The sequence below is a fragment of the Corvus hawaiiensis genome, chromosome 2, assembly GCF_020740725.1.
Source record: "Corvus hawaiiensis isolate bCorHaw1 chromosome 2, bCorHaw1.pri.cur, whole genome shotgun sequence".
Lineage (NCBI taxonomy): Eukaryota > Metazoa > Chordata > Aves > Passeriformes > Corvidae > Corvus > Corvus hawaiiensis.
The window spans coordinates 22,534,591-22,560,201 of record NC_063214.1 but is presented as its reverse complement, the minus strand read 5'-3'; the positions used below and the strand labels follow the sequence as shown (position 1 = coordinate 22,560,201).

Sequence of the window (25,611 nt, the reverse complement as noted above, 5' to 3'; positions counted from 1 at the left end):
AAAACCTGGGAAGCCCCTTAAAGTCTCACTCTGGGCCAGCCAGGCAGATCCCACAGGCTCCTTGGCTAGAAGCTGAATGCTGATGAGCAAAACCAAGAAGAGGGATATAGTTTGGGGATAAAGCAGAAAATGAATTTGCTGAACAGAAAGCTCTGCTTGGCCTCCTTAATCCTCGCAGGTTGGGAGTAATTGCAGTGATTCCATAAAGCTCAATCACAGAGGGTGCAGTGGTTAGATGGTCATGTCTTTGGCAGGCAGTGGTTCATATTAATAATGTTCCAGGCTTTCAAAAGCAGCCTGTATGTCTAAATCAATTACTTCCCGCAGCCCTTGTGTGTGGTAAGCAAGCAATGCTATCTCTTTCCTGAGATAAGGAAACCAGAAGGAACTGAAATCGTTACAACAGGAATGTGAAGCAGACAGGACAAGGGCCCCATATTTCTTTTGTTTAGAGTTGTGCTTTGAAGAATTTCTCCAGCCTGTTTCTCTTTCTCCTTTTATGTTATTCATTGTTATCTCTTCAGATTTCAAAAAGTGAGTTAAGCACCAGAAAATGTGCAGAGCTGCTGAAACGCCACCTAAAAGGGCTCTGTAAGCCTTAAGAGCCCTACAAGGGCTTCACTACAAGAGAAACATTTCATGCTTTGGCCTTACCGTTTAAAAAGGGCATCAGATGATATTTGCAAAGAAAAACATGAAAACGACACAAAATGCAAACTTCTATTTAGAATGAAAGCTGATACTCAAACATGTACCTACAGTAGCTGCAATGTTGAATAAAGCATTCAACACTGACAGTGGTTTGATACTTGTCATCATTTTATCTATGAAAAATATTAAACTTTTTCTATTAATCCTCAAAATTACTTCAAGGGAGGCAATTTAATAATGAGGACAATCTCTGTGGCTGGCCCAGTGTAAGACTTCCCAGGGGGCTTCCCAGGTTTTTAGGATCTGTTTGTAACTTGGGGCAAAGATCTTTCCACTAGCCTCCTAGAACGGAGCGAGATGTGTGCTTCTGAGGGGACTAAGAAGATTTATTCTCTTATTTCTTAGCAGCATGATTTGCTCAGCATTCCCACTGGACATGCCCATGCAGTTTATCCAAGGGTATCTTTGCTAAAAAGCACAGTGGATGGAATTCCAGCTCTACTGACGCTGATGGCAAAAACTCCCAAGTATTTTGATGAAACTCGCCTGGTATTAATTTCCTGAGTCACACTACAATTTTGGTCATTATTTTGGGGAAAAAATCAAAATCTGCACAATAACCTTTGTGACCAGATGGGAAAACTATTACAGTACATCTGTATGTAGTACATCTGGTATGGGGTGTCCATGCATGCAGTCTATAACTCAGGGGCATTATAGAATAATTCTCTATACTGTAGAGATATGTGAATCAGTATAGAAGCAATCCAACCGCAGTAGTACAGGCATCTACCCAGTCAAGAGTGTTTAAAAGTAGCTCAGATTTCTGTGTGCTTTGTATACTATGCAGTGAAGCTGTTCCCTCTCTGAGAAAAAATATTTACATTAAGCCCCTTTTATCAGGACGATATGTAAGCTTAATTACAATGTAAACATAATCTTATGTTACAACAAAGACTTCTAATTGGATGTTATAAGAAAGACTTCTTTTACTGGTTTGCTACAAATCCACTCCACCTCTTCTTAGTATCTGTTCTGTGCTGGCAACAGATAACTTGGGTATTTTAAAAGCAATAGGATTTACCAAAAAATGTCCCTCAGCCCAGCATTATTTCTACTTTAAGTCAGAGACCTACAGAAAGAATTGAAAGATGAGGGTCTTTTCTATACTTTGACAAAAAGCCATGCTAAAAGTATTGATAAAACAATAGGAGAAAAATAAATCAAGAAATATCTCCAAAGTCTAGCATATAGGGTGTTTCATTGTTCCAAAACAATATAAAAGAGAAAGTTGGTACAGAGCTCAATTATTGCCTTGAGTGCAGTATCAGTATTGCTCATGTCTTCGAAGAACTCTCTGATTTTTCCCTTAAGTTCATAAAGCTGCTGTAGGCTGCCTAAGAACTGATAAAGAACTTCACTTTCTGAGGCTAAATGTGATGTCCACACCAGAAACAGCTGTGTTACGAGGTTCTGACAAATTCCTGTTGTCCCAAGGGTCATTTCTTGGTGAGGTACATTTGTTCCTATCACTAAAATGCTGCAGGCAGAACCCTCAGCTTGCACAGATGCTTTGTGCAGACTTATCAGGGAGAATCCTGGGCATCCTAACCAAAATTTATGTCCTAATTTCAGGGGAATTATGCCATAAGCAGCCACTTCCCCACAGTGTGGCTCTGGAATCTTCTAGCCCAGAAGAGTGCTTAAGCTGCTGAAGGTGTAGGTAAATCCAAGCAACCAGCATGAGTGCGTGTGTCATGTAGGAAAACTCCAGAGGAGTTAGTGTCAGAGGGATCCTTTCCTGGTGTCCTGATTTTGTACCTAATCTTCTAATCTTTGATGGCACTAACTGCTGGAAATAGGGAGGACTGACCCTTAGAGCTGCTGCTGACAAAGGATGAAATATGGCAGTGGCACAGCACAGCAACAGAACTGCCAGTGCTGACAGGTCTTACAGGCTCTGTAGGCAGCATTTGAACCACAAATACAAACACTTAGTATTAAATGGAGTAGGGTATAAAGGTGAGGAGCTCAGACAGGAACAGGCAAGGTGCATAGGTTGATATGCACCCCAAGATATCTGCATATCTCTCTATGAATTGACTTACATAAAACTTTTGGAAGTGCTAAATAAACATACCACGTCAATACTTCTGCAACTGTCACCTGGAATGTCTGCATTCCCATTTTGGTTCTGACATTGATTCCCTTTTTGCCCTTGGTGAGACAATTAGCAGTACCAGGTTAGACCACCTGGATTCATGACACAGAAGTCCTTATTCTGCAAATATAGAAGGGTTGCAACTTGCTTTAATGTTTTCACTCATAAAAGCAAAATATTATAAGAATAATATATATCCTTCCTGCTCCCAGTTGGGTTAGGAGATTTCATGTTTTTCCAGTTCTTTGAAGATGTAAAGATTGACACTGAAATCAAGTATTTTTGATAAGTTGCTTATATGCCATAAAGGCAGCATGATAATCAGAGATATTCTGCAAGGTGATCTATTACCTCATCTTAATGTAGTTTTTCTTAACAAGGTGTAGCTTATCTTGTATAACTGAGTGTTGGAGGAGGAAACATGGTGGGAATATTTTGGGTACTTCTATATCTGGTAGATCATAAGCCAAGACAGATATTTTTCTAGATAGGCTGTCATCTTCCTCTTTGTACTGGTCCCACTACTTTGGTATGTCTCATTCAAACAACCCTGCACTTGGACCACCACCTCTGCCTTTACCTCACTAATGTACTACTGTATCTCAAGCAATAAGAAAAAGATGCAGATTTTAGGGGATTTGAATAACATCACTTAAACTGCAATGACTCTCCTGAATACCTGAGGCAGTGTAGCCTTTCTGGAGCAACATTCTGTGCTCGGGATGATGCATACATGCAAGCAAGACAACAGTGTTTCTTCTTCCCTATAATGTACATTTGGCCAGCCTGATTCCACCTAGCTTGTGTGCTTCTGAAACAGTATTTTCAGATATCCACATGTGGGGATAAGCCCTTTGAAGTGTTAGATCAGATGATCATGAACAAAACCCCACGATCCCTCACACAAACTCAAAAATCAGTGAGAGATGCTCAGAGAGCACCTAAATCTCAGCTTTGGGAGGAAAAGCAGGAATAATGGTTTCAACAACAGCTAGAGAAAAAAGTTGCCAAATGCCCCTGCCATCCTCAACCAATCCCATTGCCCTGTTTCCTCTGTCAGGAGCCTCCCCACCCATCCTCAGTACACTCAGGGAACCTTTTCATGGGATTTTGCATATATGTGCACTTTCATATGTGTTATAGTTTCTTTCTAAAATATTCAAAACTTCTTTCAAGTCCCAGGTCTGTGCTAAATTCAGCATGTGTGAAGACCATGGACATAACATAGGAAACTGGATAAATTGATATTAAAGGATTTCAGTTTTCAGTACTAACATTGTGCAAGAAGTGCACGTCTCTAAAATAAGAAGGGGAATAGCATGCAATGGTGAACATATAAGAGCCTAAGCTCTAAGCTGGAAAACCTGACTCTTAGCAATTTTCCTCTGAAATTTTCACAATTTTGTGCTCCATGTCCTCTACTGTCCGTTCTACATCTTTACTCTTCTCACCTCAACAATGAATTTACCAAATTTATTGACTACAGTGTGGAATAGCCCCTACAGTACAACTTGCAAACCAAAAGGGTTTGTTTCTTTTTCCATATACATGAAATGCTCCATATGTAGAAATAGAGATTGGAAAAGGCTCTGTCAATCTGACCTCAGTAATACTCAACCTGTCTTAATAAAATGTTTTAGAACTTTTTATTATTTTTGTTAGAAGAGACTTGCTTCCCATATGCAATTGCCGTGAGATTCCAAGACAGAGTTGTTACTACAACAGGTGTCAGGTTTAAAGAGCTGAACATAAATGTTATAAAGGAAAGCATTATCTCTATGCACAAATGTATGCATGCATGGGGATATGTGTTGATGTGTAAGTGCATGTACATATATTTATCTGCATATATTCCTGGTTTTGTATACATGCCTCCCTCATCCTGCCATCACGGAGGCAGAAGGCAATTTTGAAGCTTATTTTAAAGCAAAATAAATTGCCTGCTGGCAATTCCATCTTCAAAATGTTCCAGTAAATTGTTTTGTTAAGAGTAACATCATTTTCATCTCACCTAATCATTATTTGTCTAAACAGTGCTTTCCTTTTAAAAATACATTGCTTTATACTACTGTTTTGCTGATTTATAAACTTCACCGCCCCTAAACTAGCAATATTGCAGAGCATGCTGATTACATGACTAGATTGGGTGTGACTATGCCTGAACTTCTTTCTGAAAATGAGGTCTGAGCTACAAGGACCTATTGTCCTCACCATGAGCGAAAACAAGGACACAAATAACACAGCTATTACATATTTATGTCAATGAAAAAAAACTTGCTCACTTAAAAATACGTGTAAAATCCGTGTGTTGCTTAAAATTACTTCTCCAAAAAGACATTAATTTTTAAATCCTTTGTTTTTCCCTCTAAGATACCAGGAAAGCAAGACTTTCAGGAAGGGGAAAGGGAACACTGCTCTTGTACACCTTCTGTGTGCATATGTTAACAAACAGGAGTTCACTGAGTGTGGCACATTCCTTTCAATCCTGCAAACACAGTTACCATTACTTCCCTAAGCCTGAGTGACCAGGACTCTACGTGCCCACTTCCACAGAACAAGAACCAGGTCCAGATATGTGCATGACATTAATTGTGCAGGATAGGGCACTAATCCTTACTCCAAAGCCCTTTCTTTCATACTGCAGCTACATCAAAAGTAGAATTGCAAGAGAGCACAGAAAAGCACAATCCAGAAACACATGGACTCACTTCTCAAATTCAAAGGCAGATGCAAATTACAAGCAATGAAAAATAGGAAGTGCTGCATTCAGCTTTCTGCCCTGGAACACCATGTAGTAAACTCCCAACCACAGCAAGCACAACACACAGGACTGTGTTTTCATGAAAGGCTTGCTCCAGCCTTCTGCAGCAGTTTGAACTGAGCTCTCAGTCAGGATATCTGCAGACTCTGTAAATTACGTGGATGATGTAATCTAGGTCAAACTATGAAGAAAAAAATCCATATTAATTTTTCTTTTCCCCAGCTCCTTTTTCATCTGTTTTACAAGATTTATTCCCCCCATAAAATTGTACAGTAGTTAAATTCTTAACAAACAGGATGTCTTGGTAAATATAGTAGAGTAATATATCTACTAGGAACCTTAAAAATTATTATAATTAATGTGCTAATAGTTACAATAATAATAATAATAATGACAATGCATATACATTTATTTAACCAACTGGCATCTCTGGACTCAGTCAAGCACAGAGCAGAGTCTTCACCTCTTTTCCTACATATATTTGCAAAGACCATTTCACTGTACTTCATCACGGAGTTTTTGGAAACATTGTTTTTTTCCTGCTCAGGTTAAAAAAAAGTTTTAGTAGAATGTCCGAGGGATTCATTCAAATCCTTGACTATAGATTCCTAAAAAGCCAGGTATTTCACCTAAGTCAAAGACTATGTAATGCTTCTAGGGTCTACCGAGGAAACAGTAATGGACCATGGCATTTTAAGTAAAGACTTTCCACACACTATTCTGTTCTGCCACAGTTATCCGGTGGTACATCTTTCAACCAAACACCAGGTGTGAGATGCATTCCACATGAATTTACAGGCATACTCAGAATGCTGTAAGAGTTTCTGACATGATGTGTATGCATTTCCTTTTTTCTTTTTTTTTTCCCGGGGATATCTGGAGTCGTCGTTGTCATTCATCGCATCTAGCAGCTTCCAATCTGACTTAAAATCATTCTTTGCCAATATGAAATATCTGCTGGTCATGATGCATGCCATTTCTTATCTCTGAAGATGTGAACGTGTGTTTCAGATGTACACAGCCCCATACCCTGCTATCTCTTAAGGGCAAGTTTCTGAAAAGTGCAATGGATAACAGGTCAATGAATAGCAATTTTTTTTTTTTTTCTCACAAGAAAAAAACTGTTCTAGTAAAGACAAGATGCATTCAGGCACTTAATATACACAGATAGGAACACTACATTGCATTACGAGACCTTTCCCACTCATGTGCCATTAACATTAACCAGAAGTATAAGATATTAAAGGCTTAGATGCAAAAGGAAGATGTTGCTGCAAACCACACACTAGACACCCAGACAGTTCTAGAAGCATCAGTGTGATACACAAACAGTATTGAAACAGAAAAAAAATATTGTACTGTATTCAGGAGGATCTGTTTTCCCAGGATGTTATACATGTAAATGTTTTATAAAAACAAGAAATACATATATCAAAATATATGGAAGAAAACAGAAATGTATAGTTTACAGTTAAGTGTCATCCACATGTTAAGGTGTTTCTGGGATGCCTGCTGCTGCTTGTCAGACCTGCTTCAACATGACTAGGCACCTCAGGAAAGTTTTTTACATAAGACGAGTGGTAGAAGGGTGAAAGATGGAAAATCAGGGTGATAATGATGGCTAGCAGGGCAGAGTATGAAGCAGCTGACAATGGAAAACCAAGACAGTAGGAAGACCAGCACAGATAACAAACTCTTACTTTCTGTTCATGTATTTAATGTCCATGTGTGGTGGAGGTATATATCTACAGGTGAAAGGAATAATCTCAGATTTTAGGCATCGTAAGCATCAATGCCAATATATATATTCTTTATTTGTATAAATATAGATGTAGATATTCACATTTATAAGCCTTCTATGAGCCTTCTAAGATGCATATAATTGTTTCTACCCTGGAATGCTTAAAATTAAATGAATGGCAATTGCACTTCAGTAATGCATTCTACCAGAGAAATTAAAACTAAACTTGCCTATCAGGGGAAAAGGCAGGTGCTACATTATTTCTATCATGCCTCCAGTGGAAATCAGCTAAATGATTTCCAAATGACAGAAATTGTCTCAGTGACTTACTCGCTAATAATACTTATTTGAGTTAAAATCTGTTTTCTTATTGGTAATATCTGGAATTTTATTCTGCCTTCTTTGGAATACTGATACAGTACCAAAGACTTTGGAATAATAGAATGTGCAATAATTGAACTTTGAGATTATAAGTGTTATATTGAAGTCTCAAAAAAACTGTTAACTTCTCTCAATTAGAATAAAATATAGTTACTTCTTCTTCCAGAGATTTCAGCTACAGATGCAGAAGTGTTAGAGAGGTATCCTCATTTCTGTCCTAAAATGTTTTTGCTGTCCTCCCTTAAAAGTCTATGTTGATTTAAAGTTCTTTTCCCTCACAAAATCTTTATGGTAGCTAGCTAGTATAGCTTTCAGATTTTATCTTGCCATATGTTTCAAGTTGTGTGCTTCAGTCTGCATCTGCGGAGTGTCTGCTACGGTAGGGCTACAACATCAACTCAAAACAATTGGGACTACAGTCTTTATAGTAATTACTCTCCACAGCTGTTGAAATCAGAATCTCTAAAAAAGGAACTTAAAAACTGTAGCTTCTCTCCCTCTCCCTCTCTTTCTTTATTTTTATCTGAGGCAAAAACAAGCACATCTTGATGGGGCTTTCTGAATTGAAAGATGGAAGCAGATTTTTTTCATGGTATAATATAAAAACACACTGCTTTAGAGTATGGAATAAAGGTACATCTGTCTTTAACCACGAGAGATGATTTAAAGAAAATCTTATGTAGAAAAAAATGTTATAGTACAATACATCTTAGGTGTTAGAAGTCTCATTTGAAAATGACATTGACTAAGTTCTGCTTTTCAAAAAAAATTTGCTGGTTGTCAGAAACTGAAGAATTTATTAACAGTTAAAATCCTAGCAATACTGAGCTTGCCTCTCTTACGGTCTATGAAGGTATTGCCAACCTCTTTATCTCAACAGCTAGACATCAAAAACAAAATCAACCTGTCTTTCCAGTAAATATATCCAAGCACCTGCATGTCGTTAGATGTGGCATCACTACAATGATTCAGAAGCTATAGAGAAACATACTTACAGTATCAAGGAAGAGTTTGACCCTGCAGTTCACACAGAACTGCTTGATTAGACTAATTCATTCACAATCTGAGTGCAGTAGCCATTTTTATCTGTTCCAGTAGTGTTATTTTAAAACCACTCTAATTAAAATAGTATGCTCATAGGATTATAACAATGCTCAGTTTTAAGTGACCTCAGGAAGTCAAACACAGGATCTCTATTGAGGGCAGATCAGGTTGCTCACAAATTAGTCCAACCAGGTCTTGAAATCCTTCAAAGACAGAGACAGAACAGCCTTGTTGAGCAACCTGTTCCACTGCCTTACTGTCCTCTTGGGGAAAAAGTTTTTTTCTTGTATCCAGTTTGAACCTCTCTTGAACTCCTGTCCACTACCTCTTGCCCTCCCACCATGCTCCACCATTTGGAACCTGTCTCCAGCTTCTTGATCACCTCCTCACCTCTCCATATAAAGCTGCTATTATGTTTTCCCAGACCCTCTCTTCTCCAGATGGAACAAGTCCTCCAGTAATAATGTAAAAGCAAAAAGATACATACACATATGAAAAAAGCAGCAGTGATTGCATTTAGTATTATTATTGCTGCTAAAACACAACCAAAAGTTGGCATACTGTTCTGTTTTTAAAAAGGGAAAAGAATGTTCCTGCCCCAAATGATTGAGAGTGCAGATTTTCAAAGGTATTTAAGGAAACTGATTTCTATTAGATTTGGGGGAAGCCAAATATCTAGATAGCTTCAGATATTCGGCCTTAAAACACTGTAAGAAAACACTACTGTCACCACAACTGGAGTCCTTAAAGGTTCAGCAAACACAGGAACTTAAGCATTTGAGCAGCCACATCTGGAATACTTTCAAACCTACAAGGAGCACATGCATAAATGTTTTCAGACTATTAGCTAAAGAAAGGGAGTGCAAGAAAAAAAAAGGAAGGCAACAAATACAGGGGCAAAGGGTATGTATGTGAAGCTCAGGAGTACATTTTTATGATAAACCCAGTTATTTTCTTTTTTAATGTGTTAACAAGTTGCCAAACAAATCTCACTACTGTGGTGGTGAGAAACTTCATTTCTAAATCTCAACTAAATCAAGGAGCAATGTCAACACTTCTGTGACTGCACTGTGTTAAAAAAATATACAAGGTAAATTGCTCTGGAGGAGTCTTAATCCATCCATGAGAACTGAATCTGAGTTCTTCTGTTTGTCTGGAGTTCAGGAGATGAACTCTGTCCTTTGGCAATACATTAGCAATGGCTCTAAGGTTCACTTTTCAATGAGTTCCTCAATACTGCTGAAATCCACCCCTTTCTTTCGTGCATCACAAGGTTCAAATTATTGGAACTGTTGCTATAGCAGCATTGGGAATCTTCTTCAAATTAAAAAAAAGCATTTTGGTTTATTTTTTGATCTACCCAATGATTTTCTTGCATTTGACAAGGATGTTGCTTTTGGTAGGAATTTATTCCATTCTCAGATATGTGTCAGAAGAATCTAGAATGTTCAGACAGATCTCTTCCTGTTACTTTTGTGCTATAAATTTAAAAATTAATAACTAGGAAATAAATGTAAATTATTTCCAAGTAATAAAATGTTATATCCACATTTTATGAACATTAATGACAATTTAAAAAATGGTGAAGTTCAATCTGCCTAGGCAGACTCTAACATAACAATTCAGTTACCTAATTACATCATGATTACCTACAAAGTCAGCCACCTTACACATCTATATGTGGATGAAGTTACTCATTTTTTGCAGAATTTGCGCCATGCATTACACGGGCAGGAGTTGAGAAGCTAATTTGAAGACACTGAAAAAAAGAAGATGCACAGGAAACAATTCCTTTAAATTATTAAATATTTAAAATTTTGGGGAACGAAAATAATGAAATACTGAAGAGAAGCGGATATGCTTCTTTTATACAGCCTAAAGGGTAGACCATTAAACAATGTATTTTAATAATAAAGTTTACCTTAACTGAGTTTAAAAGAAATTATAGGCATTTTCTTTTTCCTCTTTTAAGCAATGTTGTACAACTTTCTCTCTCTAAATACATACATCTACATCAGTGTGAAAAATGTCCTAGGATGTAACAAACAAAAGTACATCTATCAAACTCCTGGTTTTTCTTCTTATCCAACTTCAGAAAAACACATTGAAGTGTACTGGGTCTGACCTGTGCACTAGATCCAAGGAGCACCAGTTATGAAAAATGTATATAAATACTTGCAAGAATAGAAGAAGTTGATTCTACTATGCTGGTAGTTTTTCCAGGGCTCATTGTTGCTTTTTCTAGTCTTCCAAAGTTTCCACAGAAGCCCATGGTTAAGGCACAGAAGTTGTGCAAGAGGGCTGCTGCAGTTTTTCTGTTTTGATGAATGTATCTCCAATTCTTAAAGCAAGATAGAAATCAAGTATTTAAATAACTGTAAGATTCTGTATTTGTTTTCAGGGACACTAGGAAGATGGTAATTATATGAAGCAAGTCTTACTCTTTCAAGGTCACTCCTCCCTACTCTGCCTGTGTATGTTTTCTCTCTAACTAAATGTAGACTGGAAGCACATGGAGAATAATAAATTATGGATAACAACTTTAATTCATAGCCCTCATAACTGAGAACCCTCAGTAATCTGCACTTACTCTCTCTCCTATGCAGCAGCAAACAAGCTATAAATCTTCTGAATGTTTTACTAATATGCCTCTCTTTTCCAGCAATCACAAGCAATGTCTCCAAAAAATAGTTGCCTTATTCACTCCCACGGTATTGTGGAACAGTTTGATAACCATGGATTTACCATTAGTGGAGAGTTCAAACACAGTTTTAATCTCAATGAAAATAGGAGGTTTTAGTTGGTTACTAGGGCACAAACTCATCTAAATCCTTTGCTTTGTTTACACTCTCAAACTATTTTTTTCCAAATAGAGGTTGATAGCATAGGAAAATTGGGAGGAAAATGAAACAAAGAATACATTAACAAAGTGAATACTGGATCAAATTCTTTGCATCTTAATTAAGCCATAATCTTGTTTAACAGGAAACTTACTTGGTTAAAAACCAGCAAAATACAGCCATTGTCTGGGGAGTATGGGAGGCACATTGAACAACCTGTGCAACAAGAAATTCCATTGAAACTTGCTTGTGACCTGGTGAGAGTGCTGCCAAAAGGACCTCTCTTGAAAGGAAGTGAATGCCACTTGGACTGCTAGAAACAGCATCTTGCCACCAAGAGGAACATGGCTAAAGGAAACGAATTCTGGTCTGCTGTGCATGTCTGCAACAGCAATGGCTGCTACTAGCTGGAGTACTGAGAGAAACACAACAGGAACTCAGAGCAGGTTAACTCACCATGTACCTAGGGAATTTCATGGAGAGCATTTGCATCCTGTGGTAGCTGCATCTAGGCTAAAAGGCAATGAAAATGTACTACACACTCTTCAAAAAAGCTACTGCCCTGAATCAGCCAAGACTTCTTTCACTTTTAAGACAAACAGGATGGACTTAAGCAAGGGCATAAACAATTTCTCAGGTCAGCAGGAATTCATGCAAAAATACTGGTGTTTTTTGACAATCCAGGAAAGTTTTAATATAAATAAATTACAAGTAAAAACTCAATTTCATGTTGAGATATAAACTCTACAATAGCCCGTTTATTAAGATCAGCTCACATATGCTGCAGAAGAGTGTTAAGACCCCCTCAAACAAGCCATTGGAGTAAATTTGAATAACAAAAATAAATTATCTCTGGACAGAAATTATTCAAAGATTAGCTTAGCAAGCAAAGTATTATGTTCAATGATTTTTTTTTTCCCCAAACCTACTATACTAAAATAAAATAGTTGTAGAGTTAGGAATAAAAAAGACCGAAAACAGGAATGTGAGTTAGCAGGCATACAATATGTCTCTGCAACTGATTCTCACTACTCTTCAGCCTCCCACCAGCTGTAACTGAATCATTTTTCCAACTTGTTAAAGAGTGGATTATTTCTGAAGCTAATGTATCCTTGTCCAGAAGGCAAAGGAATTTCCAAACTTATTTCCAACCTACTCTTTCCCTTATATACATACACATATAATCATGTGTAGCCACTGCTGCTGTGTTCCATGTGTTCAAACAGTAGGAGTCATCAGTAACAGCAGCTGCTCTGCATGGGGAACATGATATCCTTCTGAAAAATCAAGACCCAATTCCTATAGCCACGAACAGCCTCAACACTCTGAATCACAGAGTCACACATTTCTGCCCATCTTTTCCCATGAATGTTCCACAAGGATCATGGTACTGTCCGTCTTCTGATCAGAACTTAGGGCTTCATGATGAAAAGGTCATAAGAACAAGTAATTATAATGCCTACTACATTAACTGTAGCAGTCACCCAAGCACCTGTACAAGAAAAGTACCTCTGTCCCCCATGGCTTCCACATAGTTTTTTCTATCTTCAATTTATTTACAGATAAATAACATGTCCTATAGATTGCATATGTAAGATCCCAAGGATGTTTTCATTAAAAAAAAAAAATCTAAATGACCTAATCATAACTTATTTCATTGCACACAGATAAAAATCACATTTAACCAACACTATCTAAAACTTCATGTTTCAGCAAGAATTATCTTCAGTAATGTCTTTGAACAAATACCTTGAGAGGGCAATCTGCTGTCACAGGAGGATAATGCACCCACTGCAAAGCCCCTGTGCCAATATATTTGCTCTCCTTCTGTCATCTCTGGCTCAGCCTTCTCCCTGCTCTTCATTCTGGTCCTTGTGGTTGGCAGCTATTGAAATAACAAAGACCACAGTATATGACTTGAATGCAAAGGAGATAAATCAGCATGCTGCCTGCCTCCTAACAATACCGTTTTCCAGATTATCCATGGCTTCTGCAAAGGCTCCACATATACTTTGGGAAGGACATGAAGGATTCAATCGCAAAGAGGCATTGGATTAAAAAAATACTCAAATTCAGACTTCTTAACATTTCTCAAAGAACTGAAGTGGTCCACTTGAAGAGTTTCCCTCAAGGACAACTTATTCTCAAGCAACATTCAGAGGGAAAAACAAGATGTTAAAGATTACAGGGCATTATTAGCATTCATGGGACATTGTAGCTGTTCCTGACTCTTTTACTTGTTGATTCAGGAATTCAACACTTCATCCCTTGCCTCAGTTTCCCAATCAAACACAATATAAATAATGATACTGACATTCTTTCTTAAAGTGCTGTTGGAACTGTGCAGGATGAGCACTTCATAGAAGCTGCGTGTAAGTACTATCATTCTCTTCTTTTTTTTTTTTCAGTTTAAGAGACACTTAGCTATAAGTGAGATAGATGCCATTTCTAAGAACCTCTTAAGACCTCAGAATTTGGTTCATACAATATAAGAATTACATGACTGTGCCATCCTCTGTGTCATCAAGTAGCATTTGACAAAGCAACATTAATTTGGTAGGAGCTCAATTATAGGCTCAAATCCTCCTGGTTGCCTTTTAGAGGTTCTGCTTTTCAAGGGGTTCATCTCTCTCAAAAGAGATATGATTTGCAAAAAAGAAGCTCACAATGCATGCGAAATTAGTTGCAGTGGTTCAAAAGAAAGTGGAACAGCAGCATTCACTTCAGTAACTGCATTTATGCCTCTCTAAAACTTCACCTCCATTCTCAGAAAACTGAATCTTCATACACTACTGCCCTGTTTCATTGAAGCAAATTTTAATTTCCTTCCCCTTCTAACCCACAAAAGGACTTATAAAATGTCTACACTCTCTTCCCATTTCCAACTTCTTTCTTTTGTTTTGACCTTTTATCTATGTGAGGAAGCAACAACGCTGAAAGATTTATACTTAAAGAGTGGGGGAGTGAATGTGAGCAAGGTGCAGAGAACTGTGATTAATGCATCCAGTTTGTTTGTTTAAATAGATTTTACAACTGTCTTACAAAAGAACAGCAGGGGAAAAGTTTAGTTGGAGGATCAAATGGTTCTTCAGCATACATCTTACACTTATAAACATCCTTATCCTTGTACAGATGCATCTTCATATCTTGGACTACATATTGAACACACAATTTTGTTGGTGAATAAGTGGCATGACCTCTGTTTTGTGTATGTCATTATCTATTAATAAAGTGGTATAAAGCCTGTTCCCTTGTAGTGACTATGTAACATCTTTAGCATAGGGTGAATTAAAAAAAGTACAAAACAGAAGAGAAATTCAAACAATGTGTCAGAAGCACTCTGCAATGAACAAGACCTGCTGTATGTTAGCCCTGAAAGGCAGCTCACACCCACCCAGCCACTTGCTCACTCCCTACAATGGGATGGGGGAGAGAATCAGAAGGGTAAGAGTGAAAAAACTTGTAGGCTGAGATAAAGACAGTTTAACAGGGAAAGTAAAAGCCATATATGTAAGCAAAGCAAAACAAGGAATTAATTCACTACATAACACGGACAGGAAGGTGTTCAGCCATCCCCAGGAAAGCAGGGACCCACCATTTGTAAAGGTGATTTGGGAATACAAACACTATTGTTCCAAACATCCCTCACTTCCTCTTTCTTCCCCAGCTTTACATACTGAGCATGATGCCATATGGTGTGGAATATTCCTTCAGTCATTTGGGGTCTGCTGTCCCATCCATGTCTCCCCACAACTTCTTGTGCACCCCCAGCTCCCTCACTGGTGGGGTGGTGTGAGAAAGAGAAAAGGACTTGACACTGTGCAAGTACTTCTATCAGCACTGTTTTGGTCAAAGATCCAAAACACAGCACCATAGGAACTACCAGGAAGAAAAAAAACTCTATCCCAGCCAAAACCAGTACAAGGGCTATAGGTGCATTTCCAAGTAACAGGAGAATCCCGTGCTGCTGAGCTCAGCAAGCAGTGAGTAGGTGATTGTTGGTGGGAATTAAAACCAGAGCTAAGGGGTTCTTGATCTTCCTTTTCTTCAGAGGAAGGTGCACGGAAAAAAAGTGGGGAGAAGAACTGAATGGTAGGTTGGAGGCTGCTAGGCTGCAGACAGGCAGAGAGGGAGAAACCTACCTGTGGGGTAAGACTAATGACTGAGGGTGGGGGGACAGACCAAGAAATAACAGAAATAGGCACACATATGAACTGAGATTGACAGAGAAAAAAAACAGAAATAGTAGGATGAAGGAGAAACATCTTGTCTGTGAGACATGGGAGACTGTTTGGCAATGAGAGAATAGGGTGAACAGCAAGTCTGCAAATAAATTAGAACTCTGGATAGCAGAGTCAAGGGAATAAATTGTGCTCTGAAAAATGTCATAGACTTAAAAAGTTAGATCAAATGTAAGCCAGAATAGTAGAGAGATCTTGATAAATCTGCTCTAAGCAAAACAGGTAGACTCCTTCTTGTTACTAACTGCAAACTTTCAGAACATTAATGCCAGGGAGGTTTGAACCCTTTTGACTGCCATTCCTAGCAAAGAACCATTACACACATCCTGAGAGAATGTGAATCTGACCTTGAAATCTACAATGTGCCTGTGAATCCATCTCTTGCAGAGTGTGATCCTGAGACAGCTGATAACAATTGTCTTCCAGTCTTTGAGTTGCAGACTGCTACTAAATAGATTGGCAAAATATTAGTTATCCATCCTTATCAGAAATTCTCAGCACTCCATATAAAAAAAAAAAAAAGCCCTTGCAACACTGCTTCTATAATTGCACTGATTATTTTAGCCACTGGAAACACACGGGGCAGCTACAGTGAGCCTCTCTCACAAGGATGCACCAGTAATTGGTATTACCTTCTAAACTGTGACTCAGCACTAGTCCCTAATCCAACAACCTGTGGTTACATCTTCTGCCAACATACAATGCCATAAATCTCCTTCCCAAAGACATCTTTACAATTTCTTGAAGGTAATTACAAGTTCATTTTTATGAAAATACATCCCCTATTACAATTTCTGCAAATCAAAAGGCTTTCTTCAAGTTTGATTTGACTTTTTCTACAATTTTTTTTGCTTTAGCATAAAAAAGAAACATGTACAACAGTTTAATGTATTCAACTGAGCCAGGATGATGTACAAGAAAAACAATTTTCTTTTCCTTCAAAACACATTTTGCTCATCCTGTCTAGTTTGTCTGTAGCAGGAGCTCTTCCTTGTTCCAGAACAGCAAACCTATTTAAAGAGAGTCCAAGCACTTCAGAGACTTTTGTTCTAATGCAACATACATATTATATCATAAGCATAATTCCTACATGGCTAATTCTCGCAATCCATGTGCTATCCCTCCACATCTTCAAGTATGTTGGCACATTTCTACCGATTTAATGAAACTCTATATTTTCAACAGTTTCAATCACAGCCTCCTTTCCAAGGGCTAATATCACCTTCTGAGGAACCAGCATTACATACATAAGAGAGACATTCCAATACTGTTCCCTCAAGTTGTGTTGCAATCCAAACAGCCTGGTCTTGAAAACCTTTCCATCTTTGAACATTTAAAAATATAATTTACAAATCTAGCCTAGACACGGGTATCCAGATAAATGACAGAAGATCAAATACATTTTTCCGGGGATCTGACAACACATGGCTCTGAGGAACACATGACCAACTGGTGGCCTTTTCACCTCTTGAGGCAAGCCTATTCCTGCCTTGGGTAACTGGCAGACTGGAAAGAAGCAATTCCTTTCATTTACTTAGGAATTGCTCTTCCTAATCTACAAGTGCTGATGTAGCACAACTGGGGGCAGGCACACTGCAGTAAAGGTTGCAAGGAAGAAATCACAACTCTGGAACACAGACAGTGGATTTATTTTAATGGTTCTGCGTATGGTTACATTAAAAAAAAAAGCATAATTGATTTCCTGCTGATGCTCTCCTCCAAGTTAATGAATGAAAGCTGCTTATGTTAAAAGTCATGCAGCATGATAAAGTCTGCTACTACTATCAAGACTGTAAAGAAAAACTGATTATTAGGGTCTGAGGCAATACCTGTCACATAAGGAAAATGCCCAGCTTTGGGATGTGCAGAATCCAGTGTCCTAGCATTGAAAAACAGTGTGAACCTGGTACTGACTCTCTATTTTAATCCCTCCTTTCCAATTCTCATTTTATTGGCATCTCTTATTTTCTCATTTCTCATTTATCATTTGCATCTCTCAAAGGAGCAGTACTTTGAAGGAGCTGAACTCTGCAGTATGATGCATGTGCTCCACTCAACACTAACTCATCAGTTTTCAACACTTGATCAAGGTTCTTTGGTTTGCCCAAGACAAAAAGGGAAGAAAATTGCTTCTGCAGGAAAGGTAACAAATTTCCTTTGGTCCAAGTTTAAGTTCTGAGTAGGCATGAAAGGCTCTGAGCTGTCTTTGTCCTGTCCATCTTCCACAGAGGCCTACAGGTTTGCTCAATTTTCACTGATTTTCTTCAGCCACAGGCGGACCTAAAACCAAGTGGTGTCCAGGTGGATAAAGTGCAGACTCTGTTCCATTTCTTGCACCCAAACTTTCTATAAAATAAACTTCACTTCTTTCCATCCTTACTTTCACTGCTATTTTCATAATGCAAAGGAGAAAATCTACAACATGCTCTGAATAGGTTACCTCCACTTTTCTCCCCTTGGCTAGGTTTGAAAGTTAAGCATGAGCACACTAACTAGTACAGGCAGGAGCATTTCACTGAATTGACAACCAGCCATGCTTCTGATCTTTACATTTGTTTTTACTACCTTTCTCTAACCAACAGAAATATAAACAGAGTAGTTTCAGTTTGGGAGGTTGAGGATGAAATCTCAGGAACTCTGAATCCTTTCTTTTGATCACCATTGGTTTTTCAAACAGATTAGGAAATCTGTTCATATCTCTAGGGTTCAGTATCTTGTCCAGTGTCAGAGGCTGCCAAGCACTTAATGCTCTCACAGAATCCGAAATCCTCAAATGAAAGGCAGGACGAAGGTGAAAGCTATTTGAATACCTACCTTATAAAATACCATGATTTAAGGCTTAATCAGACCCCCAGATTAAAAATTGCACAGTATCAGTATTCTGATTAGATTTGATCAAGAAGATTTTAAAAATTATATAGCTCATACAGAAATCAGGAATCCACGTGAGAATTTGATTTTCTTTTACGGAAATCAGAGATAGCCCCTGTAAAAAAGGAAGTCAAAATTAATTTTTTAATACAGTGCTAAATAGTCTTCCATTGTTGGTGCAGGAGGGGGTGCCTGTGGCCATGTCCATTGCTGCTCTGTCAGGTTATTCTCCACTAGCCCCCCAGCAAGGGCACTCCGTAGGGAAGGATCCATCTCTCAATGCTTCCAGAGGTCCCATTTGCACTATTTCACACTTCAGAAACTGAAGGCTCCTCCTAATGCTGTTTCAACACTAGCACCTGCCCCAGCTCATCTGATGCCACACAATCCCTGAGTGATTGCATATTGTCTCCTGACTGGCAGCACAGCACCAGGGATAAAAGGAGGCTGCTGGCCAGAGCGGGCCTCCATTCTCCTCTGTTGCTCTGCCAGGATGTTGTCTGCACTTGCTTTGGCAACATGAGTAGAACGGGGTAACAGAGCCCCAGATTTGGAAACTGGGGCAGATTACGCCAGAGCTGACCTTGCAAGAATCAAGCTAGTCCAAGTCCCAGACTGAAGTGACATCAAGGGAACAGATGGGGAACTGCTTCCAGGTGAGGCTGGCACCAACACCAACTGCACTCCACTCCTTTGTGAACGGCCCTGCGGAAAGGCTCCTCAGCCCAAGAAACAACTTCACAAGCCAGGACTTGGCTGAGCACTTCTGGGAACTGTGCTCTGAACCACTTGAGACTGCCAGTGTGTAGGATGGACTCAGGAGAGGCCAGCTGCTGGTAGTGTAAGGAGTTGTCTGGATCCATCCAACAGGGCAGAGAAACTCAGTGACATCCTAATAAATCACATGACACTCTGCTCTTTCTTGCTCCTTCACAGCACGCCAACATTTCAAACCAGATGTTGTAGAACTGCTTGCAGGATATTTCTGGCAGAATGCAACATGTCTTGTCCAGGATGCTCCTTAGTACAGGAGACCCATCAGATCCTATATTATTAAGGTATTTTCCTGTTACAGTCAGGGACTGTTAATGACTAGAAAGCATAGAAAGTCAAAGAATTTAGTTTCATGGACACTGAGAAAAGGGAAAGCAGTCTAATCATTTTAGCAAAGCTTTGTATTACAGCTATTTTACTTCAATACATATCAGTGCTACTCTTCACACTTGTGAATCTCGCTGGATATTCATAGAAAAATAATTCTTTTCCCTCATAAGTGGCTTTTGTAATGGAAAAAAGAGACCTGAAATCTGAAAACTGATCACTTTTACCTACCTCAAACCTTTATAAAAAAGGCAGAGGAAAAGGCAAGTAGGTGTCCAGCAAAGTTGATGCATACTGGTCCAGCCTAAAGAACTGGATTGCTTTTTCTCTTTATGTAGTTCTCAATCATCATCAGCTAATGTGACTCTTGTCTATTTTGTGCATAAAACCTACTTATAGTCTAAAAATTTTGTTTTCTTCATGTTTGTTAAGGCAGAACACAAACTTTTAAAGACAACCAGCTATTCTTCAAACTCCTTACTCTCATGTTCCACTTGTATTTTATGAAAATTTCATCTCAGCTGAAAGCATTCTGGGTGTTTTGTATATAATACAAGTGTAATGTTATTTTAATGAATGTTTGTACAGTACTGGTCCTTTAGTTACATTATGTAAAAAAAAAACTGGACACGGGTAATAGGAAAATAAGTTTGTTTCAGGAGCCTAATTGCTACACTGATGACAGTAATAACAACTCTGGCAGGCATTTGCTGATGTTTTGGAGTAGTATGATTTTTGCAGCGAAGAAATACTGAAAACACAGATTCCAGGTATTATTCTTACTGTAATTTGTCAGGGGTTTTTTATTTATTCCAAATATATGGGTCTTGTTTACTTAGTCAGAGACAGCCACATTTGCAGATACCTACAGAAACCCTGGTTAAGTAGGCTTTCTTCTTTGCTACTATTGGTCGCAATTTGCCTTTATGCCAGCTCTGGTTTTTGACCATTTTCTGTGTGTCCTGCATATTCTGTTTGAAATACTTTACAACCTAGAGACACTTGACCGTGTACAGCTGATCCAATTCAGAAAGACTTTGCTGCCAGTTATCCTCATGTGCCAATACTGAGCAATGCAAAACAATTTGTGACAGACGAGCATTCATCTACCACAGATTCTACTGCAATCAAGCAAAATCAGTGAAAGACTCTGCTTGACTTCAGCATGTGTTGGCTCAGATTTGCAGAGCCTGGTGTTTAAAGTATTCAAGGTGCATAAGGGGACTGGAAGCACCTTGTGGATTTCTCCAGTGTCATAAAACATGAGCCAAGTCCCAGATGATTCACTAAAAATTCCTGTAGCTGTGTTGTAACCAGCAGCATGGATTACTATATGCTTAACCCTTGATGTTAGATAATGCTGAATCACATCTTAACACAATCATCTGTACCCACACAGGTCTCTCCTGAATTAAAACCTTTACCCCAGCAGTGCCCAGCCAAACTAACAGAATCAGATTTGCAGAAATGCAAGGCTGGACATTGCATTCAATACTTGTCTCACAATTCAAGGGTAGTTTCAACAACAGGTTTCCCCTTTGCAGACTGTATTTTGAGTGCTGAGCCAAACCAGCCTGCAAAGTTTCCTTGAAATAATATTAACAGTCCTCCACTCACTATTAACCACAGATTAAATTACCAGGAGCATTGTGCTCTATTAAACACTATTCTCTACTATTCTTGCTAGAAATTTGCTTCCAAAGTGTTTTATGCACCTGTTGTAAAAGGGAAATGACGTTTCAGCTTAACAAAAACTCTTTGTTATTATGCACAACCACTATTAATGGATTACACTTTTAATCCATTTTGTCACATAAATAGAAAATCTATGGTTTGATAGGATTAAGCATTTAACAAAGTATTATTATTATTGCTTTTCAAAAACAGTTATTTTCTACTAAAATTTTTTTGTACTAGTAAGTGTTTTAACTTGTTCAAAATAAATGTTTATTTTGGTCTTTAAAGCCAGGCAGTTGCTGCTTTCCCTCACTCACTCACGCTCCTATTAACTTCAATAGGAAGAGGAGCATGCCCCAAGAAAATAATCTGTAGAAAAACAAATCTATGTTCTATCAACCTAATAGACATTAAAAGAATTAATTTTAAATCTCAGAACTGAAGATAGTCGAAATGACATAGCATATAAAGATATCATTAATAATTATCTTAACAATTTCTACTCACATTTAGAATCCTGTAAAGTTATCAAAACCCTCAAGTAATCTGATCTTGAGATGTTTTCTATTTACTCAGAATTCAAAGAGCTCTTTTCATGTGAAAGGTAGAAACAGCTTTGAAGATAAATGACAAAGGAGTGAGGGAAACCCTAAACAAATCATACCTCTGATTAAAGTATTATGTCCTTAATGTAATCTCCCACATTTCTCATATTTCTTACAGACTTTAAACAACACATTCAGAGCAAAATACTCCTCAAATAACTTTTCTCAATACTATCTTGAGTATAAATTGTAAAACTACTCTGTATGGTTTGCCTGCCTGAAATGTGTAGTTCTATAGCTTGCCTTTTAGTCTCTGCACCATGCCATTGGAAGTTATTTACAATATTCAGAAAGACTTCCTCATCCCTTCTCTCAGTGAGAGAGAACATATACTATTCATTATGTTGATGCAAATGAGGCAGCAGTTAATCATCTGCTTTGAAAACAAGGTACTTGGGCATTATTTAATTTCCTAAACCAGCAAACCATGTGTTTGCATTTATACAAATTGTTCTCGCTATTGCTATGTTGAAAAAAAAAGGCAAACATACTACATGCAGAGTGAATTCTGGCCTATAAGCCTTTTCCTATGTTTATTTGCATTTAGATCACTTTTAGAGTTGGCCTTTTCTGTCTTTTTTTTCCAGCCACAATTCTACTCACTTCAGCAAAATTGTCCATATCAATGAAGAAGGCAGAATTAGGCCCTTAATTTGCAATGGAGCCCAAGTTGTTGCAAAATCAGCACAGAAAATTAAAAGATCTATAAATTTAAAAAAAACCAAAAACAGTGGAAATAAAAGTTTGAACTCCATTAGATGGTCATCTCAGTGCAATTCTATAGAAAGCCTCTCTGAAGATTTTGAGTGGGTCTCCAGATCTGACAGCAATAGGAATATTAAATATCCCTGCTAATGATTACCTTACCACATCTAAACACGCAAGAAAAAAAAACACAGAATGGGAAATACTAATTTGTTTCAACAGGTAAACAAAAAGATTATTGATCTTAAAAGTAGTATTTTTTAAATCTGTTTAGTAATACGCCCATAAAGAGAAATCTGCTGAGAAAACAAAGGATGACAGAGTTCTGCTGAGCAGTAAGCCTAGAAAGTAAAATATTTTTAAAACTGATTGCATGGCATGCCTTACACAATAAGAAAGATAATAATAATAATGTGGAAGAACAGAAGGACTTTTTGAAGTGAAGACAATGCTTTAGACTTAAAGTTCTAAAAGCCAAATATTCTTAGTCCGCTTTACAGAAAACAAGCATAATACACAAAAAAGTACACAGGCTGTGTTTTTTAAAGGTACTCTATCACTGTAATGTTTAAGTATTTTTAGTTGTTAGCCACCAAGAAAATTGTTTTGAGAATTGCACAATAGACTGGTTAAGTTTGTCTTTCATTTTCAGGAGTTTTGGGGAAGTTCCTGTCCAAGAATTCAAATCATCACATGGTGAAGTGAAGAAACACTTGACACTTCGGATTTCACTACTAGAAAGTCCCTTTGAAGAGACCAAACTATGTGCATTATTCATATTTCAGATTTTGGACATCAGGTTTACTTCACATGACAGCGTGGGCTACATGTTGATCACGCAGTACTGCTAGCTGAGAAACTTGCTGTGCGGCTTCAGCGTGCTTATTTCCCTCTCAGTGAAAGAGCGCTGCTTACTCAGACCGAAACGGGAGGAGAATAGAGCGCTGTGCATGAAAGCGCTGCTTCTGGATTGCGTTACTTTGATGAGGAATCTTTTTGACCTTTAGGGCAGCCGACTTCCACAAGTGACGAAAGATCCCTCTTCACCCTGCAGTGCATTTCTTCATGCAGCTAGAGTGTTGTGAGCTCCCTTCCTTTGATCCAATCCTCTGCTATATCAATTAAATCAGATTAAGCTGATCGTTATTATCTTTGCTTCCTTTTCTTTCTTTTTTTCATTTTGGCTCAGAGGAGGAACCATCTCGTTTCTATACATACGACAGAACAGGCACTGCCATTATTATTTCATTTTTTTAGCTGCGGATTTGCAGTACTCGTAACCTACACGCATCCTGAACACAGCACCAGAAAACAGCCCATGCACCGAGCAGAGGCAAAGCCGGGGTAGGTGAAGGGGGGATCGGTTTGTCCCGCATGCTCGCCAGCCCCGCCGCCCAGGCCCCCTCGCCTTCACAGCGCCGCCCCGGTGGCAGCGGCGCATCCCGGGGCTGCGGGGGAGGCACATCCCTGGCGGCAGCAGAGGCACATCCCCGGCGGCAGCGGAGGCTGCACCCGGCGGGGCGGCAGCGGGGGCTGCCCACAGGGCTCCCCCCGCCTGCGCGCCGTGTGCCGGGAGGGGCGGGGGCTCGGGGGGCCGGGCCAGCCTCGCCGCTGCCGCCGCCCGGCTCCGCCTCTACTGCCGCAGCGCTCAGTCCTGGAGCGCCGCTCGGCTGCCAGAAGGGAGCCGCCACCTGCTCCGGTGCGGAGTCGCTCCTCGCTGCGCGCCGAGAGGGAGAGCAGCCGCCCCGCCGCCCGCGCCCAGGAAGTTACCGCTGCTCCTGCCGCCGGGGGAAAGCCACCGCTGCTTCTTCCTGGCCTCGACGAGGGAGAAGTCGCCGCCGCGCTCCAGTGCGAGAGGGAAGAGCCCCCGCGGGCGCGCCGCCCCGCTCCGCCGCCGCCTCCCGGTCCCGCCGCGGGCAGGCGGGATGATGGAGCCCCCCGCCGCCGCCTGCGCCTCCTGCCGCCGCCGCCCGCTGCCGCCCCTGCTCTGCCTCCTGCTCGCAGCACTCTGCCTGCCGCCAGGTGAGCGCCCGCCCGCCCGCGGGAAGCGATGGCCGCGGCCGCGCCGTCCCGGCCGCGCGTAACTTGGCGGAGGGGAGGCCGGGGTGCAAGTGGCGGTGCCCGCCCGCCGCTCCCCGGAGCGCCCCGGCACCTACCGCGGGCTCTCTGCGCGCCGGGGGTGGCTCCGACCGGTGGTGCCCGCTGCGCTACTGGAGGAGAGCGGTCCTCTCCTGCCCTCCGAGGGTGTGCCGGCTGATGCCGTCTTTTCCTGCGGGAAAAGCAGGAGCTGTCCCAGCGGTGAGGGGGACCAAGAGGCGGCGGTCTCATCTTTCCCCGTGGGAAGCGGCGGTGGGGTCCCCCCGGGGCGTTGTCAGCAGGCGCCGGATAGCGCTGCCCCCGCGGGAGCGAGAGCCGAGCCCCGGCGCGGTGCCGGCTTCACTCGCAGGCTGAGCGGCACGTCTGCGCAGCGAGCCGCCTGCAACTTCCGCGCTTCAGCCGCTTCTCCCCTCCCCGCCTTCAGCGGCCACGGCAGCCCGCGGGGCCGGCGGCCGCCCGCCGCTTTCCGCTGCCGCTTGGAGCGGTGCCGGGCGCGGCGGGGCAGCCCCGCTGTCGGTGCCCCCTCCGCGGGCAGTGTGCTGGGGAGCGCGGGGCCCGCGCCTGGGGGCAGCGCTGAGTGCCGTAGGCTGCTCCGGCGGATCGGGGTCGCGTGGGTAACTTCGCTTCCCCTTTCCGCTCCGTAAAAGCACTCTCGAGGCCCTAGGGAAGTAGGAAGGCGCAGAGAGTGCTAAATACCCTAATTGTTCTGGGAATATTTTGGCTATGAGGTGTTTG

At 40.4% G+C, this 25,611-nt stretch overlaps 1 protein-coding gene and 1 long non-coding RNA gene across 3 annotated transcripts in view; one reads left to right on the top strand and one right to left on the bottom strand.

Moving 5' to 3' along the window:
• Positions 1 to 249: 249 nt before the first annotated feature.
• Positions 250 to 25,320, bottom strand: LOC125321251. Its single transcript, XR_007201501.1, has 2 exons — positions 24,936 to 25,320; positions 250 to 13,464 (listed from the first exon to the last, which is right to left on the bottom strand). It is a non-coding gene; the product is annotated as an uncharacterized LOC125321251 (long non-coding RNA).
• The window catches only part of ALCAM (activated leukocyte cell adhesion molecule), a 118,310-nt gene continuing 117,128 nt past the window's right edge, over positions 24,430 to 25,611 (top strand). The window contains exon 1 of one of the 2 annotated variants that reach the window (XM_048293785.1): positions 24,430 to 24,801. In XM_048293785.1, the coding sequence (XP_048149742.1) occupies positions 24,705 to 24,801 (97 nt within the window). In that variant the 5' untranslated portion in view covers positions 24,430 to 24,704. The remainder of the gene's footprint in view (positions 24,802 to 25,611) is intronic. The other variant, XM_048293787.1, reaches the window with a different exon arrangement.